The sequence below is a fragment of the Alligator mississippiensis genome, chromosome 8, assembly GCF_030867095.1.
Source record: "Alligator mississippiensis isolate rAllMis1 chromosome 8, rAllMis1, whole genome shotgun sequence".
Lineage (NCBI taxonomy): Eukaryota > Metazoa > Chordata > Crocodylia > Alligatoridae > Alligator > Alligator mississippiensis.
In genome coordinates this window covers 68,799,118-68,825,419 of record NC_081831.1, presented here as the reverse complement: position 1 = coordinate 68,825,419, position 26,302 = coordinate 68,799,118, and the positions used below count along the sequence as shown (strand labels likewise).

General features: G+C 44.5%; 1 protein-coding gene across 3 annotated transcripts in view; it reads left to right on the top strand.

The window, feature by feature from the left end:
- GAB3 (GRB2 associated binding protein 3) overlaps nucleotides 1-21,065 on the top strand; it is a 110,062-nt gene extending 88,997 nt beyond the window's left edge. For 2 of the 3 annotated variants that reach the window (XM_019487788.2, XM_019487789.2), the window contains exons 3-10: nucleotides 869-1,085; nucleotides 2,404-2,879; nucleotides 7,030-7,085; nucleotides 7,460-7,715; nucleotides 10,308-10,380; nucleotides 13,091-13,193; nucleotides 14,659-14,775; nucleotides 15,789-21,065. In XM_019487788.2, the coding sequence (XP_019343333.1) occupies nucleotides 869-1,085; nucleotides 2,404-2,879; nucleotides 7,030-7,085; nucleotides 7,460-7,715; nucleotides 10,308-10,380; nucleotides 13,091-13,193; nucleotides 14,659-14,775; nucleotides 15,789-15,905 (1,415 nt within the window). In that variant the 3' untranslated portion in view covers nucleotides 15,906-21,065. The remainder of the gene's footprint in view (nucleotides 1-868; nucleotides 1,086-2,403; nucleotides 2,880-7,029; nucleotides 7,086-7,459; nucleotides 7,716-10,307; nucleotides 10,381-13,090; nucleotides 13,194-14,658; nucleotides 14,776-15,788) is intronic. The other variant, XM_059732823.1, reaches the window with a different exon arrangement.
- Nucleotides 21,066-26,302: the final 5,237 nt, after the last annotated feature.

Below are 26,302 nucleotides of genomic sequence, written 5' to 3'. Positions count from 1 at the left end.
GAGTGCTGCAACCAAGGCCACCAGAAAGGCTGGGTTTCAGGATTTCAAGGAAATGGGTCCAAGCCATGAAGTTTGGAACCTGATTTTCCCATAGTTCAGGGATGTTCCACTCTGGGGGTGGCTCCAGTTCAGCCTAGACTGGAGAAAAGGATCCATCCATATCTGAAATCAGGATCCATATCCCCTTAGAGTTCAGGCATGTTAAGACCTGAATTTCTGTTGCAGGTCAGTCACCAACTTAGTGATGCTCCCTCCAGACCACAATGGGTCTGCAAGGTGTGGACGATACTCAGGCCTAGGAAAAACCTGCACTCACAAGGTTCTTTGAAATGGCTTCAATGTCATGCACTTGTGTACGCTCCCCAGCAGGGAACAGTGCAGTGAGCATTATTTTCCAACCCCAGGAGCCAGAAAGGTAACAAAGGATGAGGTGCTAGGAGGAGGAGCGCTGACATTTTCCTAGGGGGCTTCCAAATGCTGAACATTAACTGAAGTATTTCAGGGCTGAAGGTGTTAGGATCCGTGTCCCAGTCTGGATCCGCTTGCTCACTAACCACGTTCGCTCTTTGTGTCATGCGGGGCTGGTTTTAAAGTCCACCTAAAGGGTTTGTGAGCAGTGTTTTGGCTGCAGATTTTCTTGGACCACAATGTCTCCTACTAAGTAAACACTTTACTTCTTGGAACGTCGGGTTAGTTAATGTCTTGGCCTCTTTCCTCAGACGCTGTTTATGGGGCAGGGAAGCAATGTTCCCACTCAGTGTAAACACCTGGCGGGAGCAGGCTCTGCTCAGCGCTAGCTCACAGCGGGTGGGTGTGCAGACTCTCCAGGGGCAAATCCATCACCAGGTGGACTCCTGCTGTCTTGCAGATTCTGTGGAGAGCCTGTCTCACACCACCTCATCCCCTCAGCCCTCGCCAGCTGTCTCCACCCACGCCTCTCAGATCACAGACCCTTCCTTCTCTGTGGATAACGCGACCACTGATGCGTCTGCCGCTGAAGAGACCAGGAGTGAGTCGGAGTCAGTCTTCCTCCCCGATTACCTCTTCCTCTCAAACTGTGAGTCAGGCAAGCTCAGCCATAACAGGTACGTCGGCAATAAAAACTGCCTCCCTGACCTCTGCAGCCATTTCATGTGTCTACCACTTAGCCACCCATCAAGGTTGGGTTGGGATCCAGACCATTGTGTGCTTGAGGGCAGGAGTAGGAGGAATCCCAGTAGGTGGAGGCCGAGGCCTCTGAAGGTAGAGACATTAGCCAAGAGGCCTTCTCATTCTTCCACTTACACTTTTGAAAGTTCCTCTGATTTTTGCATGGGCAACATGAAAGCCTACTTGGTATTGAAATAAGACCTTGAGGGCCCCTTGGGACTAGACCTTCTTTGATTTTTCTCTTCTAAAAATGTAAAAAGCTACAACATTAAGGTTTAAAACCCAGAAGTGACATGACTTAAGGATTGTCCTCCCTTTATGTCCTACCAGACATTCTGGGGTCATTTCTGCTGCCTTTGATACTCCCACTAACTTCAGTGAAAACAAGATTGGGCATTACATCTGCCCCTATAGACTGTTACCTGGTTACCGAACAAAGGTTTAGTAAATACAAGGGATAATCAAATGAGCAGGGTTACGCTGAGCTAATGTGCACTGTCCCTTGTGTGAGCGGGTAAATAGTATTACTTAGGACTGGAGGTATAAGACCGTATCCCAGAAACCCAAGCCAAGGACCTGGCCTCGGGTGTCAAGTAAGGAGTTGGCTGTGCAAGCCTTATGCAGCCTGCCCTGCCCTGCTGCAGGTGGAAGGGAGATTCCTCCCAGTGGTGGGTCTTCTGGCTTCACCTGGGTTCCCCACATGTAGCACAGCATGAGGAGGTGACACCACTGAATGGCACTCTTCCAGACACCCCCAGCCTTTGCGCAGCAGGGCCATGTTGCATCTGTTGCAAAGAAGGAATAGAACTGGATGTGTCCCCCGATGAATGGGCTCCTGGTCACAAACGGTCCTTTGGTAATGAGGAATGGCAAGTGCAAACAGTGCTGGAATGGGGGGATGGCAAGAGGGGAGTGCTGCACTGCAATGGCAAATGAAATTAAATGATCAGTGCACATTTTTGAAAGGGGAAATGAGCAGCATAACTGAAGGCAGCTCCTCATCCCAGATGTCTGCTGAGACCAGATTGTGCATTTAAGAGATGTAAGTTATCCAGAAAATAAAATGACACGAAGCAATTATTTTAAAATAAAATAAGCTTGCCACAAAGGGCTGAGTTGTTGGCATTATGGTTAATTGGTGGGCATGTGTGTACACACCTCTTGTATTCTGGAACTGATCAAAGCACAGGCTAGTTCAGTTGCAGCCACGAGAGGAGAAAGATGCAAAACATGGTTTCTTTTTATTCCTTCCAGATGCGACAGCTGGTCAAATTCTGACAGGTCCCTGGAGCAAACCTCCTCAGATGATGTTTTTGTCGATTCCTTGCCGTCTCAGCCTTCCCACTACTTGCAGCCATCTAGTAGTGGCAGCGTGCACCAAGACGGGGGCCTTCCAACAAACCATGGGATTTTGTCCAGGAGTGTAGACATTAGCAGGACATCCAATGACTTTTCCTCCTCTTCTCCATTGCTGGGGCCTCCTTTAACACCAACCTTTCAGATTGAGAAAAGCCAAAGCGTGCTTCCTTATGGCATAACCAAACTGGATATTTTGTCTAATACACCACCGCCAAGACCACCCAAACCAACCCACTTTTCAGACCGGAGAGGAGAAGAGCTGTCCAGTGGGGCCCTTCAGAATGGACATATTGGGATCTGTAGGGCTCAGGCTGCCTTGGTGCCAAGAAGAATCTCCTTGTCGAGCTTGGATAACATGCGGAACTGGAAAGGTAATGTTGTTTCAGAGAGCTGAAGTCTGCCAGCCAGAGGAAGCCCGATGAGAAACATGCTCCATTAGAGGAGCAGAGCAGAATGGATAGCCATCTCCTTCTAGTCTTTCAGCTCTGTCCGCTTGAACATTTGTGAACCCCTCCACTGCCCTTCCATACCTGCACTGCTCTGTCGTGGTAGTGTGATTATGTCAAAAGGGGTCTTTGTGTCTGAATTCAAGTTAGGACTTTTAAGAGTGTGGCTGCAGCCCAGCTCTGTAGCAAGTGGAGCCAAATGGTAGTGATAATCCAATGACAGTGCAGGAATGGAGACAGTATCTCAAGGTCCCTGGACAGATCACCCCAGCCCAGAGTTTCCAAAGAACTCTGCTCCCATTGAAATGCCAGAACAAAGTGCCCAAATAGTCAGCTTCTGTTGGAAAGTGGCTGTTGAGCACTTCTGAATATCTGGTCAACGCCTTCAGGTACCTCCAGAAGAGCCAAATTCTTACAACACCTGGCAGTAACCTCTCAGTGCCTTGGTGTCTCCACCCATTGTGCAGCTCAGTTAAATACTGATTTTTAAATTCATTTGGGATATTGGTTGAAAAGAGTCCCTCAGTCGCATTCAGCACCTGGTCTGGTAATGCCATTAGCAGTGCAGTCGCCTGTCAACAATTAGCTGTGATTTCCTCAAATATGACCACTTGTGGACTTCAGTAATTTTTTTTTTTATTTAAAGGGGGAAAACACCTGAATCAGGTGTGCAAGTCAATCAGTACAAAATTCAAGCTTTCATTCAGTCAGTCATGGGATGTCATATGTCCCCTGATGGGTCAAAACTTGGCCTCATTCACATAAAACACCCTTTAAGTGCACTACCTCTTCTGTAGGCAGCTCTCTCCATGAAAGAAGGATGCCTTTTCACATCCAGAGGCCTAGAAGCCAGGAAGAAGCGGGTGATGGGATATAATCCCAGGGGAACCAGTGATTTATAATGTGAACGAGTGCTTTGTTGTCCCTGGATTTCATTCAGGCTTGCTGGAAAACTGGGTAGAAAGCAGAAAAATCCACTGCCAACCAGATGCTGTTTCACTTGTTCTTGAGGCAGTGGGCACATCTACATGAGATACTACTGCACAGTCATTCCTGCACATTTATTTAGTACTTACATGTATTACCAAGTACTAAATAAATGTGCAGTAACCAAAGTTATCACACAGTAGTGCTGCCAAATGTCTTTTAGGGGATGCTACTGTGCACTAGCCTAATAATACTGCACAGTAGTGTATTAGTACTGTCCATGCTGCAACACACTACTGCACAGTATTTTTCAGCTACTGCACAGTCAGCGTCTTGTGTAGATGCACCCAGTGTAACCAAAAATAGTGGTGTAGGGCCTAGTATAGCACAATGCATACTTTATAGAGCCCTATGGGCAGGTAAAATATCTAGCTGGGAACCATCATCCCTATTTTAGTGGCACTGTAATTTTCTAATTGGAGGACACAGAAGGCCTTTACATTCAGCATTGTGGATTGGCCTCACTTATTTTGTAACTTAAATGGATGTTCAAGCATTGTGCAGAGCCTGAGTCATTATTCTCATTAAAGTTGAAAAAAACAAGTGTGCAGAGCTTTGCCTGGCCTGTTTATCAGTGTTCAACCAATTCTTGGAAGCTTTTAGGAGAAACACCCATAGCTGGAAATGGTGTTCTTAATCATCAGTTACAATTGCAAGCTGCCTGCAAATATTGTGTGGACTTAGGTGTGTGTGTGTGCTGCATTAACACACACACGTGCCTCCTCCCCTGATCTAATTAAAGATAGCTAATATTTCTACATTCTAATTTATATTGAAATGCTCTTAAGAGGATTAAGTGCTCAAATGTCATGTTCTGCTAACATGCTGCAAGGTTATCTCTGCCTGACAGGGGGCAGCAATGAATTAATAAGTGCTCCTACTTATTTTCTTACTCTAAGTGCATAACTCTATGAATGTAGCGAGTAAGGAAAAATTAAGACGTGAAATAAAAATACAGAAGTTCCAAATAGAACCACTGCTTTTCACCAGTTCAGATAGCAAGAGGGTGCTCACATAGCTTGCTCTTTGTCCATTCCTGGACTTCGCCTACAAACAAAAGTTGTACTGCTTTCACTAACGTGGTGTGAGGAAAGCAGTAGAACCCTCTTAACATGGACTCGGTTGTATACGGGACCTTATACTGGTGAAGCAGATTTCTCATAAAGGAAGGGTAATAAGTTACGTCAATCCAAAGAGCCTGCATCCTGGGAAAGCTGCATCCACAGTAGGATTGCATCTGCATAACTATTTCAGTAAAACATCAACATAGTTATAGTGGCACAGTAACCATGTGAAGCTGAGAAAGTATCGGGCTAATAATAGCTGGCTAAAGCTCTGTTTATTCTGGGTACTAAAGAGACAGATTATTCCAGCCTTAATGCTTTTCTTTTGTCTATTATGCTGAAGCCACTATAGAAAGATACACCAGTTTCCTTACAGAACTGAAATCTCCACCAAGTCAGTGTGTATAATGCACTATTGGGCCAAGTTTAAATACCCCTATGGACATTTTTTATGGGGTTCCCAAGAAAAATTCTGTAATCTCAATAGGGAATTGGGCTGTTGCTCCATATATAGATTTTCCCTACAAAAGAAGATAGGCTTAAGCCTAGGGAGAAAAATAATCAGTCTTTTCCCCTTCTGGTCTGTTGCTATTCTTTCTGACTGTAAACAAAGTAATTCCCCCAAAAGCTACCTTTAATAACCCTAATTTAGAGTAAAATTTTCCCATACAAACAGAATCTGCTAACAGATCCCACCGCCCTACTGCTATCCATTAAGCAATGGAAATGATCGCAGGAAATCTGTCCAGAACTTGATTTACATACTGAACATACTTTCTTAACTTCCTTGGCTTGTTTTTAAAAGACAATGCATCAGTAATCAAAAAGTGAATAAACCAAGAGACATAAGTTTCAGCAGGCACTGAGGCATGACTTTTTCCTTTGTTCAGGAAGATAGACCACTTGTGAGTTATGCTCATTCTTCATTAAGAAACACAAGTGTCTCTTCTCTCATACTGCATGCTATCCTGTTTTCCTCCTGTGCAGTAATTTGCATTTCCCGTGTACCTGAGACCTAAGGGTCTCAAATCACTTTACAAGGTTTCCAGAATCCTGCTATGGTATAATTATATCCATTCAGCAGATGGGAAAACTGAGACAAAGAGGTCAAAGGTTATGCAACAAATTGTGTCCAGTTTTGGGCCCCATGTTCAATAAAGATGTGGACAGATTACAAAAAATCCAGAGGAGAGTGACAAAAATTAGTAGGGGCCTAGGAATCTTGACTTCTGAGGAAAGTCTGAAAGAACGAGGGGTTATTTAGTCTAGAGAAGAGAAGACTGGTGGGGTTGCAGGGGGAGGACAGAGATTTGATAAGACTTCAAATACCAGAGGGGCTATTTTAGAGAGGATAGAGATGGGCTTTTCTCTGTGGTCATAAGAGGTGACCAGCAATGGTCTCGAGCTGCAACAGAAGAAATATAGGTTAGAGATTAAGAGGAACTTTCTGACAATGAGGGTGGTCAAGCACTGGAACTGGCTACCTAGAGAAATTGTGAAATCTCTATCCCTGGAAATTATCAAGAGCAAATTAGACAGACATTTGGCTGGGGTGGTTTAGCCAGGGATGATCCTTCCTTGAGCAGAGGACTGGACTAGATGGTCTTGTGAGGTCCCTTCCAGCCCTGCTTTCCTATGATCCCAAGTTGCTAACAAAGCAGAAATAAATTTCCGATCTTGTCTCCTAGTCCCTTGCTCTAACCCCTAAACCAGGTTTTCATTTCTCCATCTGTGAATAAATGACCATCATGTAGAACAGGATCATTGATATGAACTATTTCTTATTTACAACATTCTAAAAATTCACATAGCATTATTAACCCAATCAGGAAATGTCACCAGGTTGTTCTTGATCCTGTATTTCATCAGGTTTTCCCATTTCAGAATAACTAGCAAAGAACTGCAGGAGCTTTAGAAAGCCGTAATTATTTTTGAGCCATATGTTCTGCTCTAAAGTTATATCTTTCAGGTTCCACTGCCCTTTGGCTTGTCAAATCATTAATCGCTGTGGGTTTTTATTGCAGCAGATGCGGAAGGAAATTCCTTAAGAAGCCGGGATAAGAGGCTTAGCTTGAATTTGGTAAGTGCTCTATTTGCATATATTTAAATACTCTCTCAGAACAGAATAGAACAAGCAAGTCATTCTTTGTCGTGAGGTTGTGTTACTCCTCTCTTATAATATGCTTAGGAATAGAAGGTGGAGGACACAGGTGATTTTGTATCTTGTAGTATGGGATATCTGAACTCTTCCAAAGTTGGCATGAATATTTGAATCTCTGGTTTGGGCTAAGAACATTCCAGCTCATGCCTCCTGTGGAGCTCAAATCGGGGTGTTCAAGCACCGGGCTCAGTTCAGAGCCATCCCCTGGTTGTTGAGGGTCTGGATTAGGCCCCATTGATTATTGAGTTGTCCAACTGACTGGGACCCCTTTCTTTTCCTTCTCATTTCTGAAGCCATGTCGGTTCAGCCCACTGATTCCTTCTGCATCAGACAGCACGGAGGATAGTTATGTACCCATGCGCCCCAGCGCATCTCCGCCTATTCTGGGGTCAGATTGCTCACCTGATGGCTACATTCCCATGAGTCCAGGCTCAGCTACGTTTACATTCCCTGTAGTCAGCAATGAAAAACTCTCCAGCCCGCTGCCTGAGCTTCCCACTGACTTGGAACCGCCGCCAGTGAATCGAGATCTCAAGCCTCGAAGGAAATGTAAGACCAAACTAACACCCAACATGGTTGGCAAGTAGAAACCCAGGAACATGGCTGTCACTGAGGGAAGGAGGGGTGGTCATGGCATAGCACATTAGAGGCTCACCAAGCATTTCATGGGTAGGGAATAGCCAGTAATTTTAAGGAAGAAGTTTTGGTCCAGGTTCACGTGGGTAGATGTTCCATATCACATTAGGTGTTTGGTGTAGTTGTAAAACAGATATTTATTTACCCGTAGCACTCCATGAACCCCGCTTCCAGGTGGGGCCATGCCCATGCCATGCAGTGGTAACTCTGTAGAGTTTAATTCAGAATATTCTTGCAATGCTTTGATTGAGGGGAGGTTTTTTCCCCCAAGCCCCATAGCATCTTTGTTCTCTCTGATTCACACACACAGTTGAAGGACCCGCTGTGGGGCAGATACATCTTCGCAAATAAGAGTCACAGTGGCAGTGGCCATGGTCACTGGGACTGCCTAATTCTCTGTGGACCCCAACCAGCAGGGCTCCTTGAGGAGCCGTAGTATGTAGAGACAGAATTCAACTGATGGGAGAGCAAAGCAAGTTGCACCACTTTCCCAGGATGGTCTGCGAGTCAGGTGGAGAATGTGGCTGAGACCTGTGGAGTCTGCCTCTCCGCATGAACGGAGGAAAACGGGGGGGCGTCTCCAGGACCCTAGGGGAGCTGGTGATGTTGTGGAAACAGAACTTCCCCTTCCTACACTGCCTCAGCTTGAGTTGTCAGGCACAAGCTACTTTCTCTTCCTGAGCCAGAGGGCATATGCAGATATAATCAGCTAAGAGATTTACATTTGGCCTCCATTCTGCTTACCTGATTCCCACAAGTAATGTTGCTAGCCCGTTTATGAATGGGCCAAATCCTACTCAGGTTATTACCTAGTTAAGAGAAGAAAGAGAAATCCTTTTTGTTCCCACAGGTTTTCTCAGGTTGCGCTAAGGGAATCCAAAACAGCTGCTGTTTCTGGTTTCCCCTCTACAGTGCTTAGTTACTTAATGTGTATGCAGGCTGATGTGCCATGGGCTTGGAGTACCCTCCAATTTGGGACATGCCCTGGAGTGGGTTAAAGGTTGTCACGTTTGTTCCCAAGTAGTGACCATACTTGCAGATAAGAGTTCCACATTTGTAATCCAAATGTAATCCAGTCTGTCTCCCCTTGAATGCACAGAAGGGAGGGGACACTTTCAAATGCAAATATTTGACATTATTACAGAGCAGGCCCTGTGGGCCAGATGAGGGCCATTGCACCTGGATGCAGACCACATTGGAACCAACCCCCTGTGCCATGAGCAGCATGTGTGGCACTGGGTTTAGCACATGTGCTGCAGGCAGCATGGAATGGACCCAGCACTGCACGCAGCTCAGGGGGTCCAGAGTGCAGCCTGCCTGCCATGACCTGCCAGATTGACCTTGCACATTGGCTCTGAGAACAGTCTGGATCTGGCCCTGGGCTGCCCGTGCATGCCAGAGCAAGTATGCAGGGCCAGTCTGGCTAGGCTCTGCATGCCAACTTCACCCTGGACCCCCTGAGCTGCATGCAGCACCAGGTCCAGCTGCATACATAGTGAGCCCCAGGGCTGAAACGTGTTCCTTGTGGCACATAGGCTGCACCAGCTGCAGGTGCAGCATATGGCACAGGGGGCCAGCATGGGGCACATCCTGCTTGCAGTATCCTGCCAGACTGGCCCTGTGTACTGGCTCCAACACGGCCTGATCCAGACCAGTTCCAGAGCCAGCATGCAGAGCCAGTCCTGCACAGGCACCACATGTAGCACAGACCCTGGACTGACCCCCTATGCTGCGTGCAGCGTACAGGACGCCACATCCAACCCACATGAAGCATTCATGGCTGGGGACAAGGCTGGTGCATGCACCATGTGTATGTGGGATTGGTCTAGAGACCCACAGACCAGATCATATGGCAACACAGGGTGTATCTGGCCAATCTACACCCCTGCAGTAGAGAAAGTGTTACCCTCCATGTTTCAATCCAGAGTAGCATGGTAAAAAACTATTTCAGAGAAATAGTCAAGTTATGTGGTTTGTACCCTCTGGATTCTGGTTCAAATCCAGCAGGCAAGTGATGGGAATATATTACCAGTATGCAAGCAGTTGATGGTCCCAGTCCATTCTCCACACAGAGTTTGTCCACATCCCAGAAAATACCACCACTGCTGGCAGCCTGGTGGGCAGTCTCCAATAAGGTCCCCAGGGCAGTAACTAGACCCTTCCCCTTGCAGACCATGTGTATTGATCAAAGCTGAGGCATGTTTTTAATCTTTGTGGGGGAAGTCGGTTCTCCTGCGGCCCATTTTAACATATGCAGGGTTGATTCAAGTGGTCCACAAGATTTTCTGAATATAATTTTGAACAAATGCTCTTCTGTGTGACCAAACTGAGAATTCGAAGGGATTCCTATCTGGTTGAGATTGTTTATGTTGCATGAGGTTCCCAGCTCATTTCTTGCTCCCTAACTATGCTGGATTTTGTGACCAGCGTTTAATTTATAAGAAGCATGAACAACCCCTTTTTTCTTTTTGTTTTAATTCTAACTCCTTTTGTATGCACTTTCAGCCCGACCCCCACCACTGGACCTGAGGAACCTTACCACAATCCGGGAGCAGCCCATGACCAGGACTGTGCCTTAGTAAGTGGATGGGAAACCCAACATGAAAACCTTTATAAGCATTGACATTGGAAAGCAGAGTTATAAATAACTTATTGCATTCTGCAAGGAAGAGTTTGTTGGCAAAGCCTGTGAACAAACACGCCATGCAAATTCCACAGGGTCCATCTAGCATTTCACAAGCATTTGCCGTCATAACAAAAAAATGGTTCCCTTCAAAGACAGAGAGAGAGCAAGCATACACTGTGCTTCCAACAGCTGTGAGGAATCCTGTAGTATGGATCTCTTGCAAATTAGGGCATCCTCCAAGTGAGATTGTCTTTTTTGAAGTCCCTTTATGTAAATTATTGGCAGGCTAGGGTTAATCTCTACTCTGGCATGGCTACCAGGATATTTGAAGCCCTCATGCTCTTTATTTTTTTCCCAAAGGGAACAGTCATCTATCTTGAGACAGAATAGGGCAAAGAGAAGGAAAACTTCAATAATGTAAAGAGCTGGCTAGCTTGAGGACCTGCACAGCCATACAGAAGCTCAGGCGCAGTTTCTGACTCTGATCTATAATCAATGCAAGTAGGGTAGACCTGACAGGAGAGATCCCATGGTCACCCAGCTGGTTTTTCCAGGGTGAGACCTGTCCCTTGCACTCCAGGTAGGCTGACCCCTGCAAGCTTCCCAAACACAGGAAACTTGACTGCACAATTTTGTGGCAGTAGGTGACTGGTTTCTTGTGTTCCCCCTGGATTGCTCCTTGGCCTTTTTGGCTTAGAGCATGCAAGACTAGGGAGTATCTGAGCCTCAGAGTCTGTGGGCGCAGGGCTTGCACATAGGATGCCTGCCACAGATTTGAGGAGTATCCAAAGCCCAAGACATAGATCTGGGAAGAAGGATGCTTGCTCTGTGGTAGAGCCACACAGAGCTCTGCTCAGTTCAAATTTGGAACTTGACTTGGGATTTGCCCAAGTGAATTCAGAACTGATTTGCCTCCTGAAATGAAATATATGTGTATATATATATATATATATATATATATATATATATATATATATATATATATAAACCAAGGTTGTTTTCCCAAGGTGAAGCCTGTCCCTTGCATTACAGGCAACTTGACTACAAAATTTTGTGGCAATAGGGGACTATATTCATGCTTCCCCCTGGCTTACTGATTGGCTTTTTGGCTAGAAGCAAGCAAAACTATGGGGCATCTGAACCCCAAAGCCTCCGGGCTTGGGCCTTGCACATAGGAGGCCTGCCATAGATTTGGGGAGTATCCAAAGCCCAAGACTGGGGGTCTGGGAGGAAGGATAGTTGCCCAGTGGTAGAGCCACAAACTTGAATGAATGAGCTTTGCTCAGTCAGAATTTGGAACTTGATTATTGGGCTTTGCCCAATAGAATTCAAAACTGATTTGGCCCTTGAAATGATTTTTTTTTTTTTTTTTTAAAGGGAGAGAGATTGCTTTTGGCCTCACAGCCAAGACAACACTAAGTTGTGCTATCAGTGGGCTCCGAAGAGAGGAGCAGCCAGTGATTCAGTGACATAAAACTTGTATGTTATCAGAGCCTGGCATGGATAATGGGAAGGATCGATTTCCAAAGCTCATGAGAAGAACTTGAAGGGACTTGACAGTCTCCCTTTGAAAATATGTAGGTGAGCTGAGGATTCCCACACCTGCCAGTGCAAATAATAGCAACCTTTCAGTGTACTGTGCTGTTCCAGTGGGCTCCCAAATGTGTCCCCGCTGCTCACTTGTCAGGGATTCAAACAAAAGATTTCCTTCCTAGAGATGCAGAGGCTGCCACACAAGGAGAACAGGTGACCTGGTACTTGCTGTCAAAATCTTCTCCAAACTTCCAAATTAGCATTTCAGTTAACCCCTTTGATGCTGTTGGACATGACTTGTCACAGGTAGTTGCCTCATGAGCATCCTTGTTAAAGTGCTATGATTAATTCATACAAACACACTGAGCTGCTGCATGGAACCTTCAGGGAATAGGAGCATAGAGGGTTCAATACATTTTACACAGTATTTGATATACAAGACACCCAAAAAGAGTTCAGATTCATCCAGAATTGGCGAAGTGAAAAACCAAAGCAGTTGCTGTTTTGGTAACCTTGGTTCTGCTGCATGTAATTTATTGCAACTAACTGGACTTGCAACCTACATTTACAGTTTGCAGCAACTCATTAAACAGCTTTTGATGGTTAAATTAGCAGCTAAATTCTTCTTTTAAAAGGTTAAATTAGCAGCTAAACTTTTCTTTTAAAAGATGTCTGAGCTGCAGACATTGCCAAGGCACAGATAACAACACATGTTTATGCTGCCTTCAAAGCCAGCCAAGTTGCTCTGCTTGCAGCTACAGTAGCTGATTCATTCATTTCAATCTCAAAAATGTTGGTACCCATACAACAAAGTAACTGCTCCATCAGCGCATATTACACAGATGATGTCTGCCTCCATTTGTGCTACTTGCAGAAGAATTGCTGCAGTGCCTCCTGCTGAGTTATGGCATGACAACAAGCGGGATAAACCCAAGAAATAAAAAATCCACTCTGATATTAATGCGACTATGACTCGCTCTCTAACTAAATAATGTTTCTGGATGTCCTCTCTATAAAAGCAGCGGCATTAGACTTGGTTTATTCACCATATGGACTATGTCAGGCTTTGGCTCCATTTCAGAGCATCTGTAAGATGCTTCCTTAACCTCTCCTGTGTTTTTCTTCATAGCAATCGAATGAGCTTTCTCTCTCCAGAAAGAGACGGTATTAATTCAGCTAGACCATGTGCCAATTCAGTTTCCGGAGAAGAGGAAGAATGTTACATTCATATGGTAATTTTCATTTTCACACAGCTATCTTTTGCTCTATTCTGCTTTGTTGCAAGGATGGAGAATGCAGAAGTTCATTTTCTAAGAAAAACGTTCAGCAAGTTTGTCCTTTGCCCTGTTTCAAAAAAATATATATCAAATGACTTTGAACTAAAAACACTGGGTCCAATTTACAAGCAGATAAGGGAAGCCCTTTTACTGCTCCACAGAATCCAGCTGCTCCCTCACAAATGTGGCAGAGCAGTTCCAAGAGATTGCAGAGATCAGGCATATTTACATGAGAACTCATGAAAAGCAAAAGAAAATGAAGTCTTTTTACCTTCGAGAAGAATCCTTTGCAGAATCTCCTAGGAAATGACAGAAAGCCTTTAGTGCACTTCCTAAAGACCCATACCAAATGTTGTATAGAAACAGAACTGCCATTAATGCCTCCTATTTCTTCTGCTTTGGCCATTCACACTAACCCTACTTCTCATGACCTGAAACAAGAACACACTTACTTCATTCATTCATTTTTAGCCCTCTCTTGAATGGGGCCAGGTGGGAATAGGAATTCCAGGTGGAAGTTAGTCTAGAATCCCTAGATTTGAGTCAGCTCCTCCAGATTTGGTTGCAAACCCAAAGCCTGAAAGGGCCAGTTTTCTATGTGTATTTTGGGGTCTATAACTTCACAAATAGTTTTTAAAAACTGGCCATGACAAACAGAAATCCTGGTCTCAGGCCTCCCCAATCTCCTCAGCACTTCATTCTCCCTAAACTTCACCCAGATCCAACTTTGCACTTTAGCTGTTCATATCAGCTGTGTTCGTAATCACACTCCATTTTTCATTTTTAGGACTCTAAAATCTCGTGCATGTTTGTGATCATCTGCGACTCTCCCCTCATTTTAATAATTTAATTGCCACACATGAGCCAGCACCATAGTCATTGCTCCAAACTTCTAAAATGTTTGTTGGCTTAGACTAGATTAAACAGTTGAGTGGGATGAATCTGATGGGGAAGACCCTGCCTTGAGCAAGATGTTGGACTAGGTGACCTCTTGAGGTCCCTTCCAGCCCTACTTTTCCATAATTCTAAATTGCATTTAGGTCTGGCTTTGGTTTCTCACACACACACACACACACACACACACAATGTTTAAACATGGCTAAATCGGAATGAAAATCATGCCTGGTTTTGTTATATTACCAGAATTGTCCAAAATGAGGGTACTTAAATTTTTCTCTCTCCCCCTTGTCTTTTTTATTCTGTTTTTTCTCTTCTCCTTAAATTCTGCTTTCTTTTTACAATCACGTATTTAGCCATTGCTTAGACTCTGCAGTTAGTTGATGAGTACCTTTGGACCATGGCTCCCCTGCTTTGCACATGGCTGGATTAGGAATGTTACTTCACAGTCCAGCCCTTTCCCTTTGAAGGTGATGTCTGAAGACTTTTAGGTTACTCATTAACAGTTTCTCTCATTCCACAGCAGGAGCACAGACAGGCAACCTCTCCATGCAGCGGTGCTTTTCCATGGACAAGGAAGTCCAACCTTGATTATTTAGCACTGGATTTTAATTCTGCTTCCCCATCCCCTGTACAGAAGGTATGAATCATCTTGGGAAGCACCCATGTCATTGTGGTCTGTTGATCTAAGGAGGGAAGGCAAGACAGGTTCTCACTTCTGGTTACCCTGCATACAATGAGCTCAGCCAAGTTTTTCCAGTTGATTGCATTCATTATAGTCTCAATACTACCAAACTGGTAACACAATAAAACCAAAGCTGAAATTATGACAGTGGTATCATTGTCATGATTTGCTGGGATGCCATTAACATGAGTTCACCAGTGGGTGTATGACCGCCACTAGAAAGCACGGTAGTAAGAGCGTGTGGGTAAGCTTGTCAGTGCTTGTCTGAACTCTCCAAGCTCTTCTTTCATTCCCAGCTGATACATCCATCCCCGCAAAGCCTCTGCCAGTTTTCTCACAGATTCCACCTGCAGTGATTCTGCAATGTGACTCTGACCCACAGCAGAGTCACAGAAGAAAATTATACAATATCTTGTCAAACGGCAAAAATATATATATATATATTATGATTCAGATTGGACCTGCCATGTTCCTCAGAGACACTAAAGATAAGATGCCTGCTCTGCAGAGCAAGGCTCAAGACAGCAAAAGAGATGCAGCACAGATAAACTGACTATGAAGTACACAGCCTGTCTTGCCCATTTTGTTTCCTCCATATCATTTCCATCACCCATCTTGTTAATGCTTCTTGGGGACAATAGATCTCAGGATTCTAAGCCCTTTTCAGCTTAAACTCTCATAGGGGTCACATTTATTCATCTGATCATCACCTTAGCAGGATCCTATAAAAAACAAGAGCACAATTAGCCCAGCTCTGGGTGGAGTTGGTAGAACATGTTTCCATCTCTCTCTAGGCTGGGTTGGATGACAGGGTGGCAGAGGGATAATTCGATCTAAAACAGGCTGTAAAGCAATGCTGATCTCACTGTATTCATCCATGTCAAGCAAAGCAACCAAGGAAGAATGGAAAAGAGGGGCAGAAAAATGCCAGTTCTCCATTATAAAACTGTGTTCTTCCTCTCCCACAGAAACCTTTTCTCTCTGAGGAGCAGCGAGTAGACTATGTCCAAGTGGATGAACAGAAGACTCAAGCGCTACAGAACACTAAGCAGGAATGGACAGACGAGAGGCAATCTAAAGTGTGAAAGAAGCTTGGGGCTTACACTTTACTTGAATTGGAATCACGTTGCAAACGAAGGAGCTACAACAGCAACGTTCAGAGACAAATGGAGTGCAAGATTTCAGCCATCTTTGCAGGAGCAGCATTTTTAAGGGAAAAGCTTTGAATTTAGCTGGACGTAGTATGATGACTGAGTGGTTCAGAGATTATTAAAGTACCACATTACTTTTTTTCACTGCCCTTTGCCAGTAAATTACATGGTACAGTTTAATGGCATGACCCTCAGACAAGACACCCTCTTGATGTTAAAAAATGCCACTACATGTTGCATTAATCTAGCTAGCGCCTCCTTCTCCCTGTGTTGTGTAACTCCTTGTTGCTATTTTTTGATATCCTTACAAATTCTGCAGGTGCTAAGGCTGCTTATAGCATCTGGCATCTGACAGGGTTTGGTGACTACTCAACTAAGGGCTAAAAAACCGAAACAATAAAAAGCAGAACTTTTTTATGCAATGTTTAAGCAATTTTTGGAACATATTTCTCTCCTGCCCATCCCGGCACAAAATGTTTGACTCCGAGTGACTATAAATAGGTCTTTGCACCAATGGAACTGGAATGCATGGTTTCCGAAACTCCAGACTGATGTTCATCATGTTGGATTTTTTCTGTCTGTTGTGGTTCACCTCCCCATCCAGTAACTGGTGACAGTTTCTTCCTAGTTCAAGGAGTTTCTTCAGCACAGTGCAGTGGCTCCTCTGGCAGGAAGTTGCAGACACGTGATTCTTGGCTGGCCAAAAAAATAAAAGGGAAGCGGTGAGCCTGTTTCTACAAGTTTTGGAAGGGTTGGCAAAATACTAAGAATGTTTTTGCCTGAACTGCAAAAGAAGAAATGCAATTGGAATTCCTGGTAACAGCCATCAGGCCAATGATAACTATTGAATGAGACAGGAAGTGCAATGTGAGTCAGGTTATCAGGTAATAATGAGGGAGGGTGCATTGTTTGGCTTGCAGCTCTGCTTGTATAAGACAGAAACCTAATACACGTACGCAGTGTGAAACACCTGTTTTCAGGAAGCTTATCAGCTTTGGCATTTGCAATGGGCACTATCTCAGGATCAAATCAGTGTACATTTATAATGTGTTCAGTTTTATAAGTTTGCTTACAATCCTTACTTTCAGATGCCCACAGGCAGTTCAGATACAATAAATACAGTCCCCATTCATCACCCAGCTCTAGATGTGGCTTTCCACATGCAATATTTCCTTATGCAAACAATTCCAGTTGCTCTAATGGGCCTACTTGGATAAGCAGGGACTACAGAAGCAGATTTTTCTGAAGGATCTTCTTCAGATTGGTTCCAGATTCACTTCGTCCCTCTCAGACCTGCTACTGTCACACTACAGTACTGCAAATTGACATCCAAAAATGCTGAATTACTAAACTGAGGCAACAGAAAATGGCCTCAGACAAATTACTCTTACATTATTTTTGGTTTCTTTATATATTTTATGCAACCCTGATTTTTGCATTTTACCAAACATTTGGGTCCACAGAAAAGCATAGAGCTATGGCTTCCTTGTCCTCACTCTGAGAGCAGCTTAGCTAACAGGAATGCCCTTGTCTCCTACCTCAAGGTAGCTGGAGCATTTGCAGCCCTTGCTGCATCTCTAAAGCAAAAACACATTTGAGATTGAGTGATGAATGGACCTGCAGCAAGAATGACTGTAAGAGAGTTGCCTGTGCATTTATTGGCTTTGGGGCAAATCATGCACTCAAATCTACCAGCACAAATGGCTTGGGTAAGAGTTGATTAGCAACACGGAAAGGGGTGGTTGCTGAAGAAAATGTGGTTTTTGCCAAAAAAAAATTGAAAACTGAAAGTTTGTGGCCAGATACTTTATCTGAATATTCTAGTTCACTGCAAACCCTGTTTACCTTTGAAAAACAGCTTAGAAAATGGGAAATCTTTGACCTGCCTTACTGTTCTGCTGCATGAGAGGCAGGAGAAGCTCACATAGCAGGTCTGCAGCCACCCACTTATAGGGAGCACATTTCTGCAGGGACGGGGATGGATTGAGAGTTTTGCCTTTGGGCCCCAAATTATTCCCTTCAATTTGAAGAGGTGGTCAAGTTGCCAGCCTGTGTAAATGATCAGTCACTGGACTTGCTCTGTGTGTACTTCAGCACACAGAGTGTAGCCAGCACAAGAATGACCTGGTGAGTGTTGAAAGGCCATTATGGTAAAGAACAGTGGAAAGGACAAGTCAAAGAAAGTGCAATCCCACAAGGCAGCACTACTCCCGTCCCCAAATCTCTGGTGATGGCATAACTTCTCATTAATTTTAAAGTTAAATTTAAATATAAACCACTTTGTGTTGTATTGGAATATGTTCTCTGGTGTGAGAAGTCCTCTAGTGCAGAAAATGAGAATTTTTTTAAAGAAAAAGAAGGAACAGTTTTCTTGCCCTGGCTTTTATTATTTATTTTTTGAAATCTTTAAACACAGACAGATGCACTGAAGGACTGTTCAAGAGCTTAGTGTCTAAAGAGCTTTTATTTTCTTTAAATGGATGTGAACCTGAAATGCTAGATCTAGTTATCCGAGGCCCGCAAATGAGTCCCTCAGTAATTTAATTGTATCTCCTTGTAGCATTGGCATCCTAGCATCCCTCATGTCACCGATCAGCAGCCATGCTGCTTTTAACCTTCAGTTTTTATCCAAAAACTGAAGTGTAAGGAACCTTTTCTTCAATTCATCCAGTATCTCACTAGCATTAACTGCATTAAATGTAATACAAGTAGGTTTTTTTCAGTGAATGTTAACAGCACTGCTGACCACTCTCAGATCACAGTGAAACATGTGCCTTTGTAAGCAACTGGGTTTTTCCTTTTTATTCGAATAGAGAATTCAACAGTGTGACAAAAAGGGTTGTTTTTTTCACAGTAACTTTCTGTATTAACCTATTATTGTTAAAAATTTCAGTCCAAATACAGTTGCCCCTTCTATTCTGGGCAATCCAGCTATTCTATTAGTTGCAGTGACTATAGCATTGTAATGTGGTGCTACAGTGTCAAAAAAACGCTCTGAAGTGTTATGATCCAATAGTGAGAAAGAAGATGGTACAGAAAGGAAGGGAGCCTTTATTTTATTACTATTTTCCTCAGCCAGTGAGGAAGGGGAAACTGTGACAAGCACCCGGAAATGGATTTAGCTTTCAACAGTGACCCCTCTGAAAACCTATCTAGACTGAGAAGTTGCTGGCTATGGAGAGAGCCCAGCCAAGGCTCCTTGGAGCTGTCTTCACTGAGAACGAATTCTTTAGTCCAGAGCTGTCCCCACCTCCGCTCCATCAGTGCACAGCACCACGGTCTCCCCCATCATGGTGGGTTGCACTGTCCTGGCCCCTGGGCAGGAGTGGGAATCAAAAGCCGAGGGAGGGAGGGGGAGCCTGGAGACCCCAGCTGCAGCAGCAGCTGGAGCAATAGGGGCAGTGGAGACCAGGTAGGATCCCAGGAGCCATACAGTGACCTCTTGTAGGCTGCATATGGCCCGGGGGCCCCCAGCTGAACAGCCCCACTTTAGTCATTAGGTATTTTTATTTATTTATTTAAAATGATCAAGACTGCCGCTAAAGAGCAAGGTGCAGCTCCATATGAAGCAACCTTGTGGGCATTGAGTGGGGATGCAGTTTCTTTTATAGCTGTTGTCTTCTAATATGGGAATCTACTTCAGGTGTTTCCTGCCCGTGACTTTCTGTAGTGCCTTACCCAGCAACTCTCATTTCCTTACGTAAAGATGAGGGAAGCATTAGACAGCCCTAATATTTTTGTCGTTGTTGCTGTTTAATTAAAAATGTAGCCTGGTAAAGCCTTTGGACGAAGTTTGGCAGAACGATGATGTGGAAAGTAAACAAGCGAAGTGGTTTCAGGCCGTGTGGTTATCCCGAGAAGAGAGGTCCACATGTTGGGAAAGTTGAGTCAATCCATTGGATTTTTCGGAGCTATCTGGTACAGCAGGCTGCAGTGAGCCCAAGCCATGGGGACAAGGAAGGCTGTTTTTCCCCTGTGTCTTCTTCCTTTTGGCCTGAGTGCTGTGGTTCCAGCCAGCCAGCCCCGTGTGGCCCTGAAGCTGCTATTTGTACATCTTTGCTCGTATGAATTGATATGCGTTTGAGAACCAGCAACATTGAAACAGGATTGACCATAACATTTCTAATTCTTCAATGAGAACATTTGGGCCAAATCCTGCTGTTTTTACTTAATTAAAATTCCCATTAACCTGCGTAAAGACAGCAGATTTAGACCATTGTTTGTTAAATCTCTATAGCCAAACAAAGCAAGACAACTCTTCTTTCAAAGGCTCAAACATCTGCTTGAAGTTAGTTACCTTTTTCACTGAACAAGAAAAAATGTAAGCACAGGCTTACATTTCAGCAAACCTTAAGTCCCTTAGTGAATTGGAGCTTAAACCAACATGATGTTTTTGGCTCTATGCTACATAGTCTTCATGCTATTACCCATTTGGGCAAAGAGCTGCAGGGAGCAAGTCTCTTTACCTCATCAAGATGGAATATCCTTTTAATTTATTTCTGAACCCATTGTGATCATCAACAATAGCATTAAAAACCTAAGAGAGAAACAAGTATTTTAACTGAGAAATCTCAATATGCATCTAACTCAAGACTGATGTTTTCAATCAACTCACTTCTGAGAAGAGTCTTGTGGCCCCTCGTCTCTGCCGATAACGCTTTAATAGATGTCAATTTTGGAATTGCATTCCTTTTCAATAATTCATTGGGTAATTACAAGACCATCAGATGCTGTGATCAGAATGAGGCACAGGGCAATGCCTTTTTTCTTTGTTCCCTTGTTCTGCAGAGTTGCTCAGGTTTGTTAAATAAAAAAATAAGCCACCAAAATAAGAGACTTTTGCAATTTAAAAGCCAGAATATTTTTTGTTCTAATGGAACAAAACCTGTTTCTTGTGCAGAATGAAGCATTACACTTTTTTGTATTTGTAAATATGAGAGAGAGCATTAAAATAATCATCTCTATTCTGAAGGAATAACATTAGAGAGGAGTGAGTCTCTCTTCCTGCTGTTTCATTGTGATGTTTGTTGTATATATTTGCACATTAAACCCTGTTCCTTTTTTTAAAAAAAAAATAAATTAATATAAAATTTAGTCTTGCTCTTTACTGATGTTGATGATCTGGGTTTCTCCTAGGAACATTTTCCTTCTGTATTTTTTCTAGTCCTTGGCTACGCTGACTGTGCAGTAGCTCATTACTACTGTGCAGTAGCATTGCATGAGAGGAAGCGTGACGCAATGATACTGCACGATAGTAACAAGCTACTGCACAGTCAACATCGTGAAAAAGCCATTTGATGAAACTACTGCACAGTAATTTTGGTTCCTTCACAGTCATTTAGTACTTGTTTGTACAAGTACTAAATGACTGTGCAGTCAGCGTCTCATGTAGACGTGGCCATTGTCTCTTAAATCGTTTCTCTTTCTATTACAGTGTAAAAGGCTCATGCAAATGTCATTTATTTATGCCGGATTGGCAAACTGATTATGGGTACCATAATGTCTAAAGTATCAGATGTTGGTGTGTTGGGATGTATTGGGCATCAGAGAGAGATGGGGCTATTAGGGACTGGACTCCCAGACCAGCACTTTTCTCTATAATTCTGGCATGCTGCATAGCCTTTCAGTGTTTGTTCCCTTTCTAAATATTAGGGCAGTAATAGTCACCAAACAAAGATGTGGGCTTCCTCATAAATGTGTTAATGTTTATAAATGCCTTGAAGTGAAAGTTAAGCGGATCTTTACCTGGATTGGGGCCTAGCTACAAAGCACTGCTGTTATTTGGCCTGAGCCTATAGTCATTCCATGGTCAGAATTCCTGACCACAATTTCCACATTCAGAGTGCTGGCACAGTGAGATCATTGCAATATACAGCTCCCCAGATGCTAAGGTTAAAGTAAGAGACGATCCAAATGACCCAACTTTAATGCCCTTTTAGCTATTCACAAGTGAGATGGTTTGGAAAATATTTTACTAGCTACTGTAACTGTTATTTTCAGAATGATCTATCTTTTCACCCCTGTTAGATATCCACTGTGCTGTTGATAAAGGGCATAGCAGAGCTGAGTGTGATGCTGATGAAAACTTCACTGTACAAGCCAAGAAGCCATAGAAACAATTGTCAAACAGAAGTTTGCTGGGCTCAGTACAGGGGTAACTGGATGAAATCTTCGGCTTACATTATGCTGAGTTCTCAGACTAGATCATCTAATGGTCCCTTGAAATCAATTCATAGAATCTGCCAATAAGCTATTGGAGAAAGGTGTTGCTGGACAGATTCCCAAACTCAAGAAGCCCTTTCAGTAGGGTGACTATACATCCTGGTTTGTCCGGGACACTCTCTAATTCCATAAACCAGTCCTGGCCAGTTGGTCAAAAGTCCCAGACTGGAGTCTGGTGGGGAAGTGGAGTGGCATGGTGCACCAGGCGGGCAGGCACCACTGCCACTGTGCAGGAGCAAGGTTGGCAGACATATGGTCACCCTAAGTTGCCATATTCAAGGTCCCAACACGTCCCACCACATATTGATTTAGCACACTGGGGCCTCTTTATTTGAAGAGCTGAACCGCAAGGCCTGGCTACGTGCACGTGCACCAGTTTTTGTACTAATTTAAAACACATGTTAAGGGGCCTGAGGATTCTGCTGTGGGCAGTTACATGGATGCATCCCTGTGTATTGCATCCAGTTATACTGGTATAAAGGTCCCTAATGCTAGCAAAGTTTCTTCCCAGATAATTGTGTTGACATTAAGAGTGGTAACAATATAATTATACCAGTTTCAAACCAATATAATAGCAGTTGGCTCTTACCTAGCACTTCTGGACCATCTGGAGATCTATGGTCACCTTACAAAGGAGGTCAGTTCCCATTTTACCAATGGGAAAACAGAGGTGCTCCATGGGAATGTTATTTGCCTAAGATCCTCCAACAAGGCCAGGAGCAGAATGAGAAATTTCTAGTCTCCTGAGTCACGGCCCGGCACTCCATTAACTAGTGTTTGCAAGGCACAAGCTGTGCTGAAAAGCCCTGAGATAAGGTTTCTTTATCAAATGGAGTTCAGAGCAGCCCCGTTGGTCATTCAAAATAGCCATCACAGGCAGACAGCCGCTGTTGCTCAGCTACTTGGTTGAGAAGAATCCACACTAGTGCACACACGTAAGGGAAGAAGAAGCACTGTAATGCTGCAGCACAGGTATCAGTAGAGGGAGCAAGTTACAGGAGTATGTTGCAGAGCAAAAGTACATATCACCAGAGATCTGGGTTTTCCATTTGCTGTGGAAAAACGCAGATTTTCTCATTTAAGGGAGGAAATCACAGATTTTCCCCTTTAAAGGAGAAAAAAAAATGGGAAACAGGTTTCCCCATCAGATTCTCAGCCTGCAAGGAGCTGTTTGGGGCTGGGGGAGCTAGACACAGGGGGTGTCATGCATGTGCACGCACACACATGCACATAGCAGGCAGGCAGCATGGTAGAGAGCAGCTCCTGCAGCTCCCTCCAGGTAAGTCCATGGTGGGGGGGAACACAAACAACACATTGTGGGGCAGGGGGGAGGCACATGTCCCCTCAGATTTCTGCACCCACATGGGGGCATGGGGCTGCAGCGGGGCCAGACCAGCTCCAGGCAGGAGCCACCTCTGTGGCCCAGCAGATGGGACCCAGCAGGGGAGGGAGCACTGCACCAAGGTAAGGTGCCCCTTGCCTGCCTGGCAGCAGCTGGGGCACAACTCCATGCCCCAGTCGCCACCACACCTCACCTTGGCAGCCATAGTGGTGCAGTGCTCCCTTCTGCTCCAGGTCCCACTGGTTGGGCCACGGAGTCAGCTCCTGCCCAGAGTTGTTCTGGCCCAGCTGCAGCCCCATGTCCCACTATGGGCACAGAAATCTTGGCAGGGCATGTGCCTCCCCCTGCCCCCTACACATCACCTGTGCCCACACACCCACCCCACACACGGGGGAGCTGGGGGTGAGGGGCTCTGGGTCAGGAGTGAGGGTCACCAGTAGGGCTGTGAGGGCTGTGGGTGGAGAGCGAGGGGCACTGGTAGATGGAGGAGCAGTGGGTCAGGAGTGAGGGGCACCGGCAGGGCTAGGGGGGCAGTGGGTCAGGAATGAGGGGCACTGGTAAGGCTGTGGGGGTGGGGGTCAAGGGTGAGGGGCACTGGCAGGGGTTGTGGGTTGGGAGTGAGGGGCAACAGCATGGGTAGGGGCAGGGCACCAGCATATCAGGGCTGCTCAGTACCACAAAGCAGCATGGGGGAAGGAGGGAGAGAATCAGCCACAGCTGGACCCATGTCCTGGTGAACAAAGTGGGTAGATGGAGCGCTTATTTTCCATGATACAACAAAATCAAACACACAAATTTGTAAGAATTTAGAATTCATTTTATTATAATGATTGAGGCGCTGGTCAGCTTCCAAATTGCTTTAAAATTGTAAATATCAATAGAACATCGTGTTCAACGGATACCTGTATATTGTGGTGTTTCATTTTAATCATGGGAAAATGTGGATTTGGGGGTTTTAAATCCAAGAATTCATTATTTTTTACCAGAGAATTTGCAGTTTTTAAACAGAGAAAACCAGGATCCCTGCATATCACACAGACAAACCTCGGACTCATCATGTTTTTTTACATTAAATGTGGCTTCCTTTGGCATTTGACAGCAAGGAAAACTTGGGTAATATTCAGAAAATGCTGACAAGCCACCTATCCTGAGAGCTAATGAGATCTCAGTGCTTAGAGGAGCACCAGCCAATTAATTGTACTGCAGAACAGCCTGAAAACTACTCGTCCTGTTGGTGGCTGTGAAGAAGTTGCCCTGTAGCTGCTGTAGCCTTTGGCACATTTTCAGTGCACAAATGAAATATGGGCTGTTGGGCTTGGTTTGGTTTTGAAATACTCAAGCATATGCTGTTTCCAGCTTGAACAAAGCAGAGCTAAGCTCCTGGGAGCATTTGCTCACCCCACACACAAGTTACAGCAGGTTGTTGTTACAACCTCCTTCCCTGAGCAAACAACAGGTAGTGATGGAGAGGAACCAGTCTACACAGCTTCAGCTTTCCTTTCCCGCAGCAAAAAAGACCAGTGACCAAACAGGAAACCTGCTATCCCAGTTGGCTCCACAGCCTGCATGAAAAGAGGCTTTCTGCAGAATTGTGCTCCTATCTCATGGAAAGCTGGGACATTTCTGCAAAATTAGAAAGCCATGGAAATGGCAAAGCATCAAATCAAGGCAGCACTTCAGGCTGCCTGCCAGTGCTGGAGGAGATGCCAGAAGGCAAACACAGCTTGCAACATCAGGTTGTCAGGCTAAAGTTCAGGGTTGACTTCCAGCATGACCTTTTGTACAAGCGGCGGTAGGCTGGTTCTCCACGGAGCTGGAAAACCGAGTGACAGAGATTCATCACATTTTTAGGGCCTCTGCAACTCATTGGAGCATGTTTTCAGTGTTCAAATCAAATGGAGTTTGGAGAAGGCCTGAACTAGCCATTCCTAGGGACAGATTTGGCTCTCTGTCTGTCCTAACAAATTGAAACACTTCCAAATGACCTGTTGTTTGGGGTTTTTTTAGAACTGTTTTGCAGCCTCCCCTGAAATCTGAACTGGTTTTAGATGCCTCGGGTTGAGCCCTGAACTCCTAAATCACAAGGTACTTTGGAGTCTTCCAGCTGAGTTTTGTGTTTTGTCTGCAGAGCAGATCAAGGAGGGGGTGGAGGGTGCCCAACAATGTTCTTTGATGTGGTGAGACCAAATCTCAGAAGTGGGTGGTTTGGTGGTTTTCATTTGATCTCTCCTCCAAGATGTCCAATGAAGGGGTCATTTGTGGTTGGGGTGGGGTTTTTTATTACATAAATACTCATCCGCTGGGAGCTGCAGAGACGCCGCATTTCATGCAGGCCACCCATCAGAATCTGGACAGTAATTGTAAGCTATTGCACTGCATCTGCCCCAAGGGTCACTGTCCCTTTGAGGTCCGGAAAATCCCATGTGGCAGAATTTTAAAGACTTGTAACTTGGCAGAAATTGCAAAAAGCATTAGACCATTAACCCAATAAGGGAACTATGGCTGGAAGCAGCTTGTAAACATCAACCCAACTCAGATAATTTTTGTTCTCATTAATCCAATTAAAAGCCATCCCTTCATTAAATTTCAGAGTCAAGTAATTACCTTGGCCACAACCAATGTGATAAAGATTGCAACCAATAATCTAAATATTAAAAAATACTCTAAACCAAGCATCCTGCTCTGCTGAATAAAAGAAACACTGGCCTCTTAGGTGACATTCTTTTATATTAAAAAGCCCTGGTTTAATAAAAAAATGTTAAGCTCC